Genomic DNA, 16,482 nt, shown 5'->3' on the forward strand with positions numbered 1-16,482 from the left:
ACAGCTTCACGCCAGCCAGGAATCCGCTGCTAAATACCAAAACCTAACAGAGCAGGATGAAGATCCAAACCCAGCTGCTTCCTGTCGGACCAACAGATTCACGCAGAGCGCCGCCGTTCCAGAGGTATCACTGTTTTTATTTCAGAGTGTCTGAGAAAAAAGGCACTAAACCAAACCGGAGGAGAGACGGAGGCGCTTAAATGAAACCGAACGTCACAGAACAGCGCTGCAGGTAAACAGCAGGAGGAAACAACGGAAAGTTTCCCCCAATCACAAAACAGCAAAAATAAACGCAAGAGCTTCGTCTCCAAACAATAACTGACTGATTATTGTGTTCAGGCCTTCATCTGCACAAAACCACAAGAATCATTTTCTAACAACAAAACAGTGATTATCAATAAGAGTTAAGTTAGTGATTAACATGTAGATCATTTATGCCAGTTTGAGAGGAAACAAAAACACGTGTCCATATTTTAAGGCAAATTTTTGACCCCCCCAAAAAAAACAACTAAATTTTGCAAACATTTTCTGTAAAATTTGCCTGAATGCAAATTAAATATTTTATAACAATAAAACAAAACATTTGCGACAGCAAGGAAATCAGTTCATTTTACTGAGAGTTAATTCAGGATATTTTAAGAAATTATTTCTGGAATGAAGTTGATCTGAAAATGAAAATAAATAAATTCTGGGTAAAAAAATAGGGACTTTTTTAGATTTGGTTCATTTTAAAAGAAAAAGCTTCAGTTTACAGGAATGAGGGATTTAACACCTGATTAAAATTCGCAACATGCAAAATAAAACAAAAATACTCCTGAAATAAATTTTTATGAAAAAAAAAATCCCAGTTGAAGTTTTCTCATATTTTAGCTTTTCTCTCTCCAAAAACAAATGATCTAAATTTAAATTAAAGATGAATGTCTTGGACAATTACTAAGTTGCAAAAATAAAGAAATTCGTTTTGTTTGGCGAAACATGTCGTTCAGAAACACTTCAAAGTTTTCTAATTGTTTTTTTGAGGAAAATTTAGTGAAATTAATTTTTTTTGCATTTGGAAATACTTTTAGATACTTTTCTGTTCCACAAAAACGTGAAACTTTGATTTTATAAACTGCAAAGTTACTGAAATATTGTGGAGTTTATAAATTGTTGTGTTTTTTCCTCGAGGCTCATAGCTTATTACACAATAGTTCAAGTATTTTCTGATTTATTATAATTTAATTTAAATGCAAGGAGAAGCTTTTTTTAGTGTCACATAATGGAGGTCAGAAAACGAAGCGAACAGAACCTAAAGAACGATCCGGAACGTTAGCGGCCGTTCAGTCCGCCACAGCTTCCAGCAACAAAAACAGTTCTTCCTTCACACCGCAGGGGGCGGGGCTTGTTGGTCAGGCTCTGCTGTGATTGGACGGCTTCACAGCTGGTCCTTGTAGTACCCGAGCTTTGCGTAGGACATTTCCCTGCGGAGCTGCATCACCTCCCAGAACATCTGCTCTGCTGCAACAACAAGGTTCATTATTAGGACACAGTTTGATAAAGAAGACTTGTGTAGAGCCACAAATCTTTTGAATTAAAATCTACAATAGAAAATGTGTTTTTGTGTTTAAACATTCACTTTAGTTCTGTTTTTAGATATTTGTTGAAAATGCTATAAAAAAATTGTCTAAAAGTTACAAATTTCAAGCTGTGAGCTCTTGAAATTTAAGTCAAAAGTTCTTGTTTAGTCAAACAGTCTTGGCCTAAAAAGTTTATTTTAATTCTGAAAAACAGAAAACTGAGAAAAAAGACCTGAAAAAATATTCCTGGTTGTTTTGTTAGTGTAATTATTAAAACAAAAACTATTTGAAAAACAGCTAAAATCTGCTTCTATTATTATATCTTTATTTAAATACGTTAGTTGGTTCTTCATAACATCTGCTAAAGTTATTATGAGGTTTTAACAGCTGATCTAGAAACAAACATGAAGGAAATATTTTTCATTTTTAAAGATAATTCTGTTCTGAAAAGTTAAACTGATTTTACTCCATTTATAATCAAACTGTTTAATGAACTCGGTGGATTTTATGTCAGACCAACAGAAAATTCCAGATTTAAATTCGGTTTTACAAATTAATTTCAACCATTTGATCTCCAGTAGCAGTCAGTGTTGCAACGGTTCTGAAGGAGCCTCTGACTGAAGACTGTTTATAACAGGCTGATGAATACATCAGCTGCTAGCTGCTCCGCTAATCCACCTCCTTTGCTTTTGCTGCTCCTCTTTTTAATCTGGGGTCAGAGGTCAGGTGTTTTTTGAGCTTTTCAGATTCTAATCAGCTGCTTCCAGAAAACAACCCAGAGTTGGTACATTCATAAAATCCACCGTCTGTTAATCTGGACGGGATTATTTAATCTGCTTACCGTCCTGCTGCTTGACCAAACCCTGGTGGATGTAGCGAATGTAGGTGAAGAAATTACACACCGCTGTGATCTGAGGAGGGACAGACGGCGTTACGGTTCGGACAACAGACACAAAAATCATTTAAATGAATCATTTAGTCCTCAGACAACAAAATATTAGGATAAAATGCATCAGCGTGGGGAAACTGCGCCCCCTTTTGGAGGATTTATTATTCTCAGAACTCCTTCAGAGGCTTTTATTGTGAAACTTTAAAAACAGTCCTAATCTCAGTGATTTAATTCTGACAATGAATTCACTTTTTTAATAAAATGACTGAAATAAAACAACTTTAATATGTTTCTGAAAAAATTTTACTTCATTGATTTCACTCAAAATAATATTATTTTATTTTGTTTTGAAGTTTTAGTAATTATCTCAGGATACAGGAGATAAAATAAATGATTCTCATGAAGAAAGAAGTAAAACATAAAACACTGAAAATGTAGAAATAGAAAATTAATTTATAATTTTTCCATTAATCACTAAAATATTAAAATCAGATCTCAAAATCAAATTGTTCAGTTTGAATTTATTTATTCGGTATTTTCTTAGAGACGATAATTAAAAAGAAACGTACAGCATCATTCTGCAAAAATTAAAACTTTATTGTCATATTGTGACTTTATTCTGGTAGCTTCATGACTTTATTTTTGTAATTATTTTTCTTCGTAGCATTGCTCTAATTCTCCGATGTAGCTCCCTACATCAGCATGTTAGTGTGGGGAAAAAATCAATTATTATTATTTTAAAATTATAAAATCCACCTTACAATCAAAATGTGAAAAACCAAGATAAGACTAGCACATAATGTTGGAAGTTTCAGCTAAATTAATTATTGTAAGAACTGAGAAGAGAATTTGATAAAATGTGGTGATTTTGTTGCAGTGATGGTTTAGTCCTGCAGGGGGCAGCGTCTGAACTTACTCTGTATCTGCAGAAAGGAGAAACGTAGTAATAGTTGGACGAGTCTCCGAACTTGATTCTGTGCTTACAGGTTTTGGTCTGACCGCTCAGGGCGCACTTTCTATCGGAGACAAAAACATTTCGCTTCAGAAACAGAATCAATCTGCAGATTAACGGGCGAGGAGAGAGGAAGGAGAAGAAGAGGAGAGGTCGGTTCTGATCGCTGGAGGAGAGAGTTAGAGGAGCATTTGGAGGAGCCAGGCGGGGCGATGGAGTGCTGAGTCAGACTTACGTGACGAGCGCCGCCCTTCGCCCGCTAGAGGAGGAATTAAGGGAAGATGAAGATGGAGTGAAAGTTCGATGGAGGAAGGGACAGGAAGAGGAAATGTGTGTTTTCTCACTTTGGGCCGCCGCATTCCACCGCCGACGCTTTGACCACAGGAAGCGGCTGGAAACCCACCGGTTCCACGCTCAGCGTGTTCTGCTCCACGGCGTCCAAGATGGCCGAACCCAGCTAGAGGAGAGAAAACAAACTGAAAACCAGAGCCGGAAATTCAATTATTATTATTATTATTAAAGCTAACTGATCACAGTTAGCTCGGTGTGTTAGCAGCGTGTTAGCTCGGTATGTTAGCAGCGTGTAGCTCAGTGTGTTAGCAGCATGTTAGCTCTGTATGTTAGCAGTGTGTAGCTGGGTGTGTTAGCTGAGTGTGTTAGCAGCATGTTAGCTCGGTATGTTAGCAGCGTGTAGCTCGGTGTGTTACCTGGGTGTGTTAGCAACATGTTAGTTCGGTATGTTAGCAGCGTGTAGCTCGGTGTGTTAGCAGCGTGTAGCTCAGTGTGTTAGCTCGGTATGTTAGCAGCATGTAGCTCAGAGTGATAGCAGCATGTTAGCTCTGTATGTTAGCAGTGTGTAGCTCAGTGTGTTAGCTGGGTGTGTTAGCAGCATGTTAGCTCGGTATGTTAGCAGCGTGTAGCTCGGTGTGTTAGCTGGGTGTGTTAGCAACATGTTAGCTCGGTATATTAGCAGCGTGTAGCTCGGTGTGTTAGCAGCGTGTAGCTCAGTGTGTTAGCTCGGTATGTTAGCAGCGTGTAGCTCAGTGTGTTAGCAGCATGTTAGCTCTGTATGTTAGCAGTGTTAGCAGTGTGTAGCTGGGTGTGTTAGCTGGGTTTGTTAACAGCATGTTAGCTCGGTATGTTAGCAGCGTGTAGCTCGGTGTGTTAGCTGGGTGTGTTAGCAACATGTTAGCTCGGTATATTTGCAGTGTGTAGCTCGGTGTGTTAGAAGTGTGTAGCTCGGTGTGTTAGCAGCATGTTAGCTTGGTATGTTAGCAGCGTGTAGCTCGGTGTGCTAGCTTGGTATGTTAGCAGCGTGTAGCTCAGTGTGTTAGCAACATGTTAGCTCGGTATATTAGCAGCGTGTAGCTCGGTGTGTTAGCAGCGTGTAGCTCAGTGTGTTAGCTCGGTATGTTAGCAGCGTGTAGCTCAGTGTGTTAGCAGCATGTTAGCTCTGTATGTTAGCAGTGTGTAGCTGGGTGTGTTAGCTGGGTGTGTTAGCAGCATGTTAGCTCGGTATGTTAGCAGCGTGTAGCTCGGTGTGTTAGCTGGGTGTGTTAGCAACATGTTAGCTCAGTATATTAGCAGCGTGTAGCTCGGTGTGTTAGCAGCGTGTTAGCTCAGTGTGTTAGCAGTGTGTAGCTGGGTGTGTTAGCAACATGTTAGCTTGGTATGTTAGCAGCGTGTAGCTCGGTGTGCTAGCTTGGTATGTTAGCAGCATGTTAGCTCTGTATGTTAGCTGCGTGTAGCTCGGTGTGTTAGCTCGGTGTGTTAGCAGCATGTTAGCAGCGTGTTTTAGCAGCATGTTAGCTCAGTGTGTTAGCAGCATGTTAGCTCGGTGCGTTAGCTCGCTATGCTAACTGTGTGTCAGTTCAGTCTCTGCACCTCGCTCTTGTTGAAGGCGAGGCAGGGGTGGATGTCTTCCCGGTAAACTCTCTCCAGGAAGCCGCATCTCCGGTCCAGCGTCGGCGCCTCCTTCCACGCTTTAAACTCAGCGAACAGCTGACTGTCCACCTGCAGGAAACCAGCGCAGCGTTAGCGAGGTTCAACACCGCAAAACGTTTGGACAGACTCTGGGTCCGCACCTCCCTGCACTCCCTGACGATTGGCTGCGTGGCGGCCGGGTCGGGCTGCGACCCCAACATGGCGGACGAGGTGCTCTTGTTGCGGCTGTGGCCCCTCCTGAAGGGAGCCTTGGCTGCAGGTGGGAGCTCGGCGACGGGGGAAGTAGGGGAGGACAGGACCAGCGTCTTCAGGGCCTGGACCTCCGCCTGCAGGACGTCGATCTGACGGAGACATTTCTCTTTAGCCATCAGTAATTATCACATCTACATCTGATTCTGACGGGAAATACGACTCAGCAAAACAGGATTTCATTCTCACAGAGACAGAAAACAAAGTAAAATAAAAAGCAAAATGTTCTGACAAAGTTTTCTTGAAATAATTTTGGTGATTCTAACTGAAACAAGAAAAGTTTAGTCTGATTTAACTTCAGACTGTGAGGGAAAAAGTATGAAATTATCTGGTTTCAACTCCAAATTTAGGCTTTAATCAAACGTTAGATTGCACTTTATTACAAAACTGTTCAGTTTGAATATCAAACACTTTCCAAACCTTGAAAACACCAAAATCCAAGCACTTTCAAGGATTTCAAGCACCGTATGAATAAAACCCACCTTGCCCAGGGCTTCCTTCAGCTGTTTCTCTGCGTTCGCCTGCTTCACATTTGCCTCTCTCACCATCTTATGAGCCTCCTGGAAAACACAAACAAACCATTTCATCGTTTAGCTCACCGCTAAAGTTCAAAACAAAAACAAATGTCATAAAAACGACGAAGAAAGTGACAAGAAATGAAGAAAACCACACAGGCACAGAGTCCCAGCTGCTTCTGGGAGGAAAAGTGAGAGGAAAAAGGTACAAGTTTGTTTCCTTTTGTCCTGTTTCTGATAGGCTGCTGAGTGAGGAGAACAGGAAGCAGGAAGCAGTCGAAGAGGAGGATGAGGAGGAGCGGTGAAGAAGAGGTGGACCGACCTGGAAGAGACTGGCGGTGAGTTCCTCCAGCTCCTGGCCGAGCTGGTCTCTGACTTTAGACAACCTCTCACACTCCTCATCCTTCAACAGCAGCTCCTTACACACACACACACACACACACACCCACACACACACACACACACACACACACCCACACACACACACACACACACACACACGCACACACGCACACATGCAGACACACACACACACACACACACGTATATAAACCAGACAAACAGAAAACAACAGAAAAACATGCTAAATGAATGCATGGAAGCAAAATAACAGGAAATGGAGGTGAAACAAAAAAAATAAAACTTTAATCTAACAACAAATATGGAATAAAATAAAATAAAATATGGAGATGCGTCACAAACCAACAGACTTTCATAGTAAAATCTCCTGAATTATTATGTAGAACTGCAATTAACAATTAATTTAGTAAATGATTAATCAATTATTCTGATGAATAAAACTTTGTACTTTTCATTTAATCTTTTTTATACAATATTACAAATATATTACAATATTAAAAGATACAAACATTCAATTTAATTCCTTTCATTGCCTGAAATTCAACAGCAGCATTTCTTTAGTGAATATTTAATCATTTGAAGCAAATTATGCATTTTAGGCAATAAAATGTTTTATTTTCTTATTTCAAAAGGAAATTATTTGCATTTTCTTATGTATTTCTACGATTGTTTCAAAGAAGTTTAATTGGTTTAAAAATCTGCAGAAAGAGACAATTTTTTAATCCCATCAATCAATTAATCGTGAAAATAATCAATAACTAAAATAATTATTAGCTGCAAAATGTTTGTGTTTTTGTACAGTTTTGACTAAATTACTGCTCTGAATGTGTCGTTCTTTCAGAAAAAAAAGCCCTTTCTAAAAGTCTGTATACTCCAGTTAACGATTAATCACTGAATTAGTTGATTATTTCAACAATTGATTAATCGCAATTAATCATTTCAGCTCTAACTAATGTGATACATTTTCTTAATTAAACATCTCCAGCTCAGTCAAACTGGATGGGGAATAAATGTGAACCGCCAATTCTCACATGGATTCAGATCTGGTCTTTGACTAGGCCACTCTGAGACATGAATCAGCTTTGATCTAAATTACTTTGGATCTCTGCCTGCATGTTCAGGTGAAGCTCAACCCCAGTTGTGTGTGTGTGTGTGTGTGTGTGTGTGTGTGTGTGTGTGTGTCGTACCCTCTGAGCCTTGACCAGCTCCTCCTTCAGCCTCTCGTATCCCTTCTCTCTGACCTCCATCACCGACGGGCTGCGTAGCCGCGACAGGCTGTCGCTCAGCGCGCTGCACTCGTCGCCGTCGTCCCCGGACAGGAAGCCCCCCTCGGCCGGCTCCGCCTCCAGGCCCGGCACGCTGCGTGAAAACGGCAACAGGAAGTGATCTCGCATCAGGACTGAGCCGCAAAGAAAAGCTTCGGTCGATTTCAGCTGCGCTACCTTCCATTGTGGCTGTGCCGCGGCGTGGAGTAAACCGGCTGCGTGGGGAGCTGATCAGCTCGCAGTGACGTGGGGAGGCCAGCAGGGGGCGGCCCCAAAGAGTGGGCGCGGTACAGGGAGGCGGGCGGGGCGCTGTGGCGGGCCGGGGGGCGCTGCTCTGCTTGGTTCTGCAGAAGAAGATTGGAGGAGAGAAACCAGACGATGACCTCACACATGAGAAAAAAATAGTCAAATAAAAAATTCTTAAAGCTGCAGTTTGTAACTTTTATAAAAACTTTTATATATTTGATAAAACATTCAGCATGTTTGCTATGAGAGAGATAATCTGTGAAAAGATCGATCTTTTCCTGAGCTGCTATCGCCGTCTGAAGAAATCCACCAAAAACAACCAATCTTAGCGCTGTCAATCATGCTCAAGTACTCGCTGCTAAATATGTTAGTAATATAGAAACAACTTACTGCTACAGGTAAACCGTTTATCCAACATCATGCTAACTAGCACCAACATTCATATGAGGCGTAGATGATTGACAGCGCTAAGACCCGCCTCCTGGCTCTGATTGGTTGTTTCTGGGAGAAGGAATAGGAGCTACAGTTTTCTGTCTGATACTATACTGATACTTTCAATAAATATGTATAAAACACTTTCTATAAAGTGACATACTGCAGCTTTAATGTTAAATAATAACAATAATAAAACAAACAACAAATTAATATTGTACATTTCTTTATCTGCTTCAGAATTAACTAAGCACTTATGTTTAAGATCTTTAATGATTTCATAAAATTATTAGTTTATTACCAAGCAGCTACGTTTTGTATTTTTATTTAATGAATTTTGTGCCACTTTGATTGAAAGCCTGAGTTGGTTCCGGCGCCCCCTACCTGTCGGTCAGGTGTAGTGGGCGAGGCCAGGTTGACCTCGTGGAATCCCTCCAGCGCCTCGGCGTTGCTCTGAGCGCCGCTGCAGGCCATGGCAGCTGCTGTCACACATCATCCAGTCTGCAGACACACACACTTCCTGCTTCACATCCCAACTTCCTGCTTCACATTCCTACTTCCTGCTTCACATCCCAACTTCCTGCTTCGCATTCCTACTTCCTGCTTCACATCCCAACTTCCTGCTTCACATCCCAACTTCCTGCTTCACATTCCTACTTCCTGCTTCGCATTCCTACTTCCTGCTTCACATCCCTACTTCCTGCTTCACATCCCTACTTCCTGCTTCACATCCCTACTTCCTGCTTCGCATTCCTACTTCCTGCTTCACATCCCTACTTCCTGCTTCACATCCCTACTTCCTGCTTCACATTCCTACTTCCCATCCCTACTTCCTGCTTCACATTCCTACTTCCTGCTTCACATCCCAACTTCCTGCTTCACATCCCAACTTCCTGCTTCACATCCCTACTTCCTGCTTCACATCCCAACTTCCTGCTTCACATCCCAACTTCCTGCTTCACATTCCTACTTCCTGCTTCACATCCCAACTTCCTGCTTCACATTCCAACTTCCTGCTTCACATCCCTACTTCCTGCTTCACATTCCAACTTCCTGCTTCACATCCCAACTTCCTGCTTCACATTCCAACTTCCTGCTTCACATTCCAACTTCCTGCTTCACATCCCTACTTCCTGCTTCACATCCCAACTTCCTGCTTCACATTCCTACTTCCTGCTTCACATCCCTACTTCCTGCTTCACATCCCTACTTCCTGCTTCACATCCCAACTTCCTGCTTCACATTCCTACTTCCTGCTTCACATCCCTACTTCCTGCTTCACATCCCTACTTCCTGCTTCACATTCCAACTTCCTGTTCAGCTGCAGACAAAACGCCGAGTCTGCAGTTTATCCTTTATGATGTAGAAGTTCATGACAGAATCTAGCTGCTTGGGATCAAAAACAGAAGAAATTTTAAAAACTGAAACTAATCTGTGGAACGTTGACGGATAAAAATGAAGTTTGATCCGTTAGGTTTGGAAAAGTTGGGAATGAATTCATGATTCATTTTGTTTTCCAGACTCAGAATTCAAATTTTACTTTCAGACAATTTTCACAATAAAAATATTTATAAAGTAAAAGTGGTAACACTTATTTGACGGGTGTGCATAAGACTGACATAAACATGAAGGAGTCTTTATGAATGTCTGTTATCAAGTGACATTCGGTAAATAATAACACTTTAATGCAAAGTGGCTCAAAAAGTTGCAATAAAAGTCCCAACGTTGCATTATTTTGTAAATAATGACACTTTAATGCAACTTTTAGAGCCACTTTGCATTAAAGTGTCATTATTTACCGTATATCACTTGATGACATCAGTCAGACATTCATAAAAACTCCTTCATGTTCATCACAGATGTCATGTCAGTCTCATGAACACCCATCAAATAAAACCGAAAACGTTTCAGATGAATTTACTGCAGACGTTTTTAAACTGGTTTGGCTTTAGACAAGACAGCAGGAGTAAACCACTGCAGGACGGACGTTCAGGTGGACAGACGGACTAACGGACAGTGACGGTACCATGTTCAGCTCTGGATGGAGTCCAGCAGGTTCTGGTTCCAGGTCAGCACCAACAGTCCTTCACCTGAGAGACACAGAGAAACCAGTTACTGTCCCAGTTACAGCAAGCTGGGAATAAAAATCCATGAATGAATCCATCCCGGATCGAACAGTTACAAACGCTGATTCCTAAATCCTCCTGGTTTTGAGCAGAAACGAAGGACGGCTGTGCTGCCCTGGGTTTCGCCTGGCAGGCAGCATCATGTGATTCATGGAGTTTCTGAAGCAGCCTGACCAACCAAGATTCTGATCCACTTCCATTTTCCTGACTCAACAAAACATCGAACAGGCGCAGAAACATTTACTGAGATATCTGAGGATGCATGTGTGCAGAAACCATCAACTTTAAAGTTTCTCTCTCTCCTGCCCTTTTTTGGTGTTTCCCTTCTTTTTAACCCATTTTATTTTTGCCTGTTTTTCCTTTTTTCTCTATTCTGTTCTTTTCTTTCCTTTCTGTTTTCCCTCTCTTCCTTTAATGCAGTTAAGATGATTTTTCCTCTCTTGGTCTCAGTCTTTCTAACAAACAGAAGAAAGTTGGACAGTAAATCTGGTCGCATCCAGAGGAACTAGATGAACATAAATCCGTCTCTGCACTCGGCCTCCAGCAGATCTTTAACAAAATGGGATAAATTCAGTTAAATGAATTTAAACAATAAAGGTATTTCACATCTGAACTGCTGGTTCTGAGTTTTACTTCTTGACTAAATAAATAAATGATTATTCAGAGTCCAACAGCAGATCCTTTGTAGTTCAGGGATTGAAGAGGCAGTGAAACTGTTTCTGGGAATTTAATGGGAAAATAAAACATCCCAGTTCAGGAATGTTTATGATGTTTATAATTAAACCGGTTTCTCTCTGCTGTTCGACCTCCAGCAGGAACTCGGACAGGAAGTGGAAACCGGATCGACGGCGGCTCTGTTTTCTGCTCCACACCGGTCTCACCTGACGGACAGGTGGGAGCGTCCTGCTGTGAGACGGAGCCGCGGCTAACGCTACGCCTGTTAACCTTCAGCTGGGAACCAGGAAGTGTCGGAGCGATCTGATTGGCCAGCAGGTTCCTGAGTCAGAGCAACGAAACGCTCCGACAGCAGCTGTACAAATATTAAATATTAAAAAATATTTTAAAATGTGTTTAAGAAAAATCTGAATCTGAACTTCAATGTTTATTGAATTCTTCACATATTCTGAAACTAATTTATTTTATAATACTCCATATAATCCCACCGCAAAAATGAAAATACATTTTAAAATAATTTATTAGAAAAGAATAAATATGTTAAATAAATACAATTCTTTGAATAAAAACCTGTCTAACCGACTCTATAATAATCAATAGTCTTATTTTATTAATTTAATTTTAAAAAGCTCAAATCAAACCATTGGTAGGAATAAAATAAATGTGACTATTTTAATAAAAACTAACAAAACATGGATAATAAAATAAAACAAATTATTTTGCTTTAGGTTATAATAAACCCAGGTGAAAAATGTAAACAAATTTTAAAATTATTATTATTACTATTACTACTAGTACTCATTACCAATTAAAAATGTGCATAGAATAATCCAAAGTATTTTACTTTTTGATTTTATTTAAAAAAAATAAAAAATATATATTTTAAATCAGAGCTTTGGTTGAATTAAAAACAGTAAATAAACATGGATGATAAATTGAATAATTTAAATTTAAATACTCATTTTTCATTCCTACTCCACTTAATTCTACACAAAAATATATATTTTTTAAATTATTTGCTAGAAATTAATTTACTTATTGCTGAGGTGACATATTAAAAATATAATCAAATTAATGCACTTTTACTTTATTACTTTTTCAAGAAAGAACATTTTTACTTTCAAATCAAAAGTTTTGGCAAAAAATTTAACATTTAAAACATTAAAATAAGATCTAAAGAGAACAGTGTGATAATTAGTTTCTAATTTGCGTCTTATTTTTTAAATATCTTCAATTATTTTATAGATTTATTAAATTATTCTACATGCACCACATATTTTACTGTGTGTCTGTTTTTGCTGCATTTTAGACTCTTTAAAATAAAATTTTAATATCTGACAGAACCTGAAATCAGAAATTTAAACAAATAAAACTTTAAATCCACCAATTTTATATTTGAAATAATCCAATAAATGTAAATAAAATCAGCATTAAGTCGTTTAAATCAGGCCCAGGTTGCTGAAAACCTGCGTAAACACACCAGCTGCCATGACGGTGACACGCTGACAGCTCAGGTGAAACACCACCTGTCTGAAACCGACCAATCGCTGCTCTCCTTTCGGCCCGTCTCCATGGCGACTGGGCCTGGAAAGCCGTGGTAACCCGACACTGCCGATCACAGATCCAGTTACTGGCTCATCCTGACGTGTCTATTTACCCGTCACACATGGAAACACCAGCAGTTTCACTTATTCACACCAGGCAGAACATTATGACCACAAACAGCAGCAGGAACATCGTGTCCGTTAAACGTCACAGCATTCGCCCTGACCTGCTGCTGCATTAGTCTTTACGTTCAAACAACACCTGAACTTTGACCCCCAAAATCCAGAGGAGTTAAGAATAAGGCAGTTCAAATCATCATGACAAAAGAGCTTATCCCCTACTCCAACACCTTTCTAATCATACAAGCAGACAGAAATTAAAATAGTCTTCCCAAAGGATCAATAAAGTACAAGTCTAAGTCTAAGTCTAAATAGAAGCTTGTCTCAATAAGCAATAAATTAATTAATCCCAAGATAAACTAATACAAATTCAATAATTTCCCTTTGCATCATTTATTGTTTTTCTCTTTCCACCAGAAACTGGATGATTAAAGTTTTCTGTTTATTTACAGAGATTAAATATCTGAACATTAAATCTTAACATTAAATCTCTGAATGTTTTCTTTCATTATTATCATTATATCACTAAAACTGTTTCAAAACACCAATATTATCGTTTATCGCAATAACCTCTGGGACAATTTACCGTCCAGCAAAATTTGTAATTGTGACAGGTTGAAAGTTCAAATAATGCCTGAACTTTGACCCCATAATTCCAGAGGAGTTGAAAAGGAGAGAAGAACAGCAAGTTCAAACCATCATAACGAAGATCTTATCCCCTACTTCAACATCTTTCCAACCAGACAGACTTAAAGTGAAGCGGTTTAGCATGTCTTAATAATCAATTAATCACATCATAAATTAAAACAAGCTCGATAATTTCCATTTGCATGATTTATTGTTTTTCTCTTTCTACCAAAAACTGGATGACAAAACTTTTCAGCCTCATCCAGCAACTTTTTTTGAATTTTGTTTACAGAGACTTCAGTATACATTTTATTTGTTGTTTCTGTTGTTTTGTTCATTTGTTTTGGATATTTTAAGTGCCTTCCATACATATTGATATCTGAGAATGTTTTCTTGATTGATTATGCCATTACTAGAAAACTGTCTCAAAATAACAATATTATTGTTTATGGCAATAATTTTTGGGTCATTTTATTGTCCAGCAAAATATTATAATGACAAGCCCAGAAGCAGCAAAAGCAACTGATGACGTCATCCAGGAAATTTTACTGTGAAATATTGTCTCTGCTAACCGGATGTCATAAAACAATCATAAATAGTCTTCAGTCAGAGGCTTCTTTAGATTTGCTGTCAGACTGGCTGCTGCTGGAGCTCCTTCCTATCTACAGGCTCACCATCTTCAATTGACTCTTTGGAAAAACAGATATAATATGAGTTATGACAGCATTAAATTTCCCTTTGAGATCCCAGACAGGTGAACAGCAGACACTCACCTGTTCAGGGAGCAGATCTGAAGTCAGCTTCTGATTCAGTAAAAGAGTAAACGATCTGAACCACCGTCAAAATCCAAACACATCCACTGGTCAAAATTAGACTATTATAAATAATTAAGTGCAGGTTTGAACAGTTAAACTGATATCTACTTTAGCCTCCAAGGAGTCGATTTAAGGTGCAGCTAATGGACCTTTTAGAGTTTCTATGATTATAATTAAGGTTTCACATATCATATATTTACTTTAAGGAATATTTAATCAGCTTTAAATAATCCAGATCAGGTTCAACCAAGTTGATATTAAATTTAAAGTTAAAGCGACTAATAGCGTAAAAAGCCCTTTAATGAGACGGTATGAATCATATGCTAACTTCTGCAAGCTAACAGGCTACTATCGGTTGATAATAGAGCTAGCCGGTGCTACCTGACAGCAACCATGCATGGAAGCAGACTCCGTCCATGTCAGACATATTAAACCAACAACAAAAAGCGCTTTGTCTACTTTATTTTTTGCGCAAACAGAAACGCAAAACGACGCCGTCCGATAATGAGCGTATTTGGCATCATCATCAGCATCCATCGGGAGATGCTAACGGGCTACATTGTTGTGCTCAACCGGAGAGATAAAACGGTACCGGTAACCGTTAAAGACATCCGAGCACTCACCGTGAGAACAGCAGCCGGGCGGAGGGGTCTGCCTCCCGGTAAGCTACCGGAACAAGCCGACAAACAAACAAACAAACACACCGGAGCGGCTGTTGACGCAGAGGCTGACGGGGGATGCGTTTGAGGACTGCTCGGAAAAAAGACGATTAACTCTCAGGATGCAGTCAGACTGAACTTTACTGCACTCCTGTGTTTGGTTTTAGGAAGCGCAGTCATTCACTTACAGGTGCAAAAGCACCATTAATCAATAATAATAATAATAATAGTTACATTTATTATATTTTATATATTTTATATTGTATTTTATTTTATTCTGGAGTAACCTCATAACATTGGAACCTCAAACATTGTCCTGAGCCGTATGCAACGAAATTTCGTTCTGTATTCACCCTGTGCATGAAAAATGACAATAAAGTCTGTCTAAGTCTAAGTCTATTTATCGTTAATAATTACAACTGAAAAGAACAAAAATCTATCTAATTTATTGTTGATCATTTTTAAAATTTATTTTCAAGAAATAGAAATGAAATTGTTACATTATTTCAGTCAAAACTTTGAGGTTAAATCTGAATTCTAATAAAAAAAAATTATTATGAGAGTATAGTTACAATTCTGAGATTAAATTCAGAATTCAGAGAATAATTGAATGTTAAGATTAAAGTGAAAATTTTGAAATTAAAGTCAGAATTTTGAGATTAAAGTCATAATTCTTTATTTTCCACTGACTCTCATCCTCTTTTGTAAAATTTTTGCAATTATCAAATACATCAAATAAAAGTAAGATTTCCATTTTATGTTCAGGAGTATGAATAGAAAATAAATAAATGTTAAAAACACATCCATCTGATGTAACTTTAATCCCACAATTCTGTGTTTAATCTCAAAATTTTCTCTGAATTCTTCCTTTAATCTCAGGACCCCCGCATTAAAATCAAAATCCTTTTTTAGATGCTGGCCTTGACCCGATTCTGTAACATTTAGATATATAATACTTAATTATTCATTTCACTCTAAGATGTTATAATTTTGTTTTCGCTTGTTTTAATTAGAATTAGTTTTATCAGACTCAACCAGCAGAGGGCGCCAAAGTTAAACTAATGCTGGGAGCAACAAAGGTTTCCATTCATTCATAGGAAAAACACAGAAATGTTCGGCAAAGCACGGAGGACATAACAAAACGTTCAGAAGGATTTGGCATGAAATCGAATGTATTTAGTGAGAAAAATGATCAAAACATACAAAAAAAAAAATTTAAATTTAATAAAATTTGATTGTATATGATTAAATTTATGGGTTTGATCAAGAAAATTCAAGACAAATCAAAAGTCATTTCTTTGCTGAAATCTTCACCAGAATCTTAAACGAATGCAGTATTTAATGTAATAAATGACTATTTATTTGTCTCAGTGCATATGCATTATACAACACTGCATTAGAAAATAAGAGGAGTAAATTTCCACTAAAAAATTTCAGATTAATCTCAGAAATTTTCTAGAAAAAAAACATGGAAATTTCTGAGTTTGAAAAGTCAAGAATTTGCTAGA

The 16,482-nt window shown here is 38.6% G+C and overlaps 1 protein-coding gene and 1 long non-coding RNA gene across 7 annotated transcripts; one reads left to right on the top strand and one right to left on the bottom strand.

The window, feature by feature from the left end:
- Positions 1-116: 116 nt before the first annotated feature.
- On the bottom strand, positions 117-15,081 carry rab3ip (RAB3A interacting protein (rabin3)). 6 transcript variants are annotated; one of them, XM_032588724.1, is made up of 14 exons: positions 14,939-15,081; positions 10,435-10,498; positions 8,793-8,909; positions 7,908-8,074; positions 7,653-7,824; positions 6,428-6,508; positions 6,073-6,150; positions 5,482-5,682; positions 5,282-5,410; positions 3,742-3,854; positions 3,633-3,656; positions 3,362-3,461; positions 2,398-2,467; positions 117-1,497 (listed from the first exon to the last, which is right to left on the bottom strand). In XM_032588724.1, exons 3-14 carry the CDS (start codon positions 8,880-8,882, stop codon positions 1,415-1,417), a joined length of 1,308 nt encoding a protein of 435 aa, XP_032444615.1. In that variant the 5' UTR covers positions 8,883-8,909; positions 10,435-10,498; positions 14,939-15,081; the 3' UTR covers positions 117-1,414. The 6 variants fall into 6 exon arrangements, with proteins under 6 accessions (XP_032444615.1, XP_032444614.1, XP_032444612.1 ...); XM_032588723.1 differs by having other exon boundaries at positions 117-1,494; positions 6,428-6,523; XM_032588721.1 differs by having other exon boundaries at positions 6,428-6,523.
- Positions 6,248-11,621, top strand: LOC116736341 (uncharacterized). The gene is made up of 2 exons (XR_004342532.1): positions 6,248-6,443; positions 11,347-11,621. It is a non-coding gene; the product is annotated as an uncharacterized LOC116736341 (long non-coding RNA).
- Positions 15,082-16,482: the final 1,401 nt, after the last annotated feature.

Source organism: Xiphophorus hellerii, chromosome 17 (genome assembly GCF_003331165.1).
Source record: "Xiphophorus hellerii strain 12219 chromosome 17, Xiphophorus_hellerii-4.1, whole genome shotgun sequence".
Classification (NCBI taxonomy): domain Eukaryota; kingdom Metazoa; phylum Chordata; class Actinopteri; order Cyprinodontiformes; family Poeciliidae; genus Xiphophorus; species Xiphophorus hellerii.

Bases quoted from the DNA above. Each gene is read 5' to 3' on its own strand.
- rab3ip (XM_032588721.1), bottom strand. From the start codon at position 8,882: ATGGCCTGCAGCGGCGCTCAGAGCAACGCCGAGGCGCTGGAGGGATTC. The intron at 6,524-7,652 runs GTACGACACACA...TGTGTGTGTAAG, and splicing joins AGCTGGTCAAGGCTCAGAGG to GAGCTGCTGTTGAAGGATGA. The intron at 3,462-3,632 runs GTAAGTCTGACT...TGTCTCCGATAG, and splicing joins CGAAGGGCGGCGCTCGTCAC to AAAGTGCGCCCTGAGCGGTC.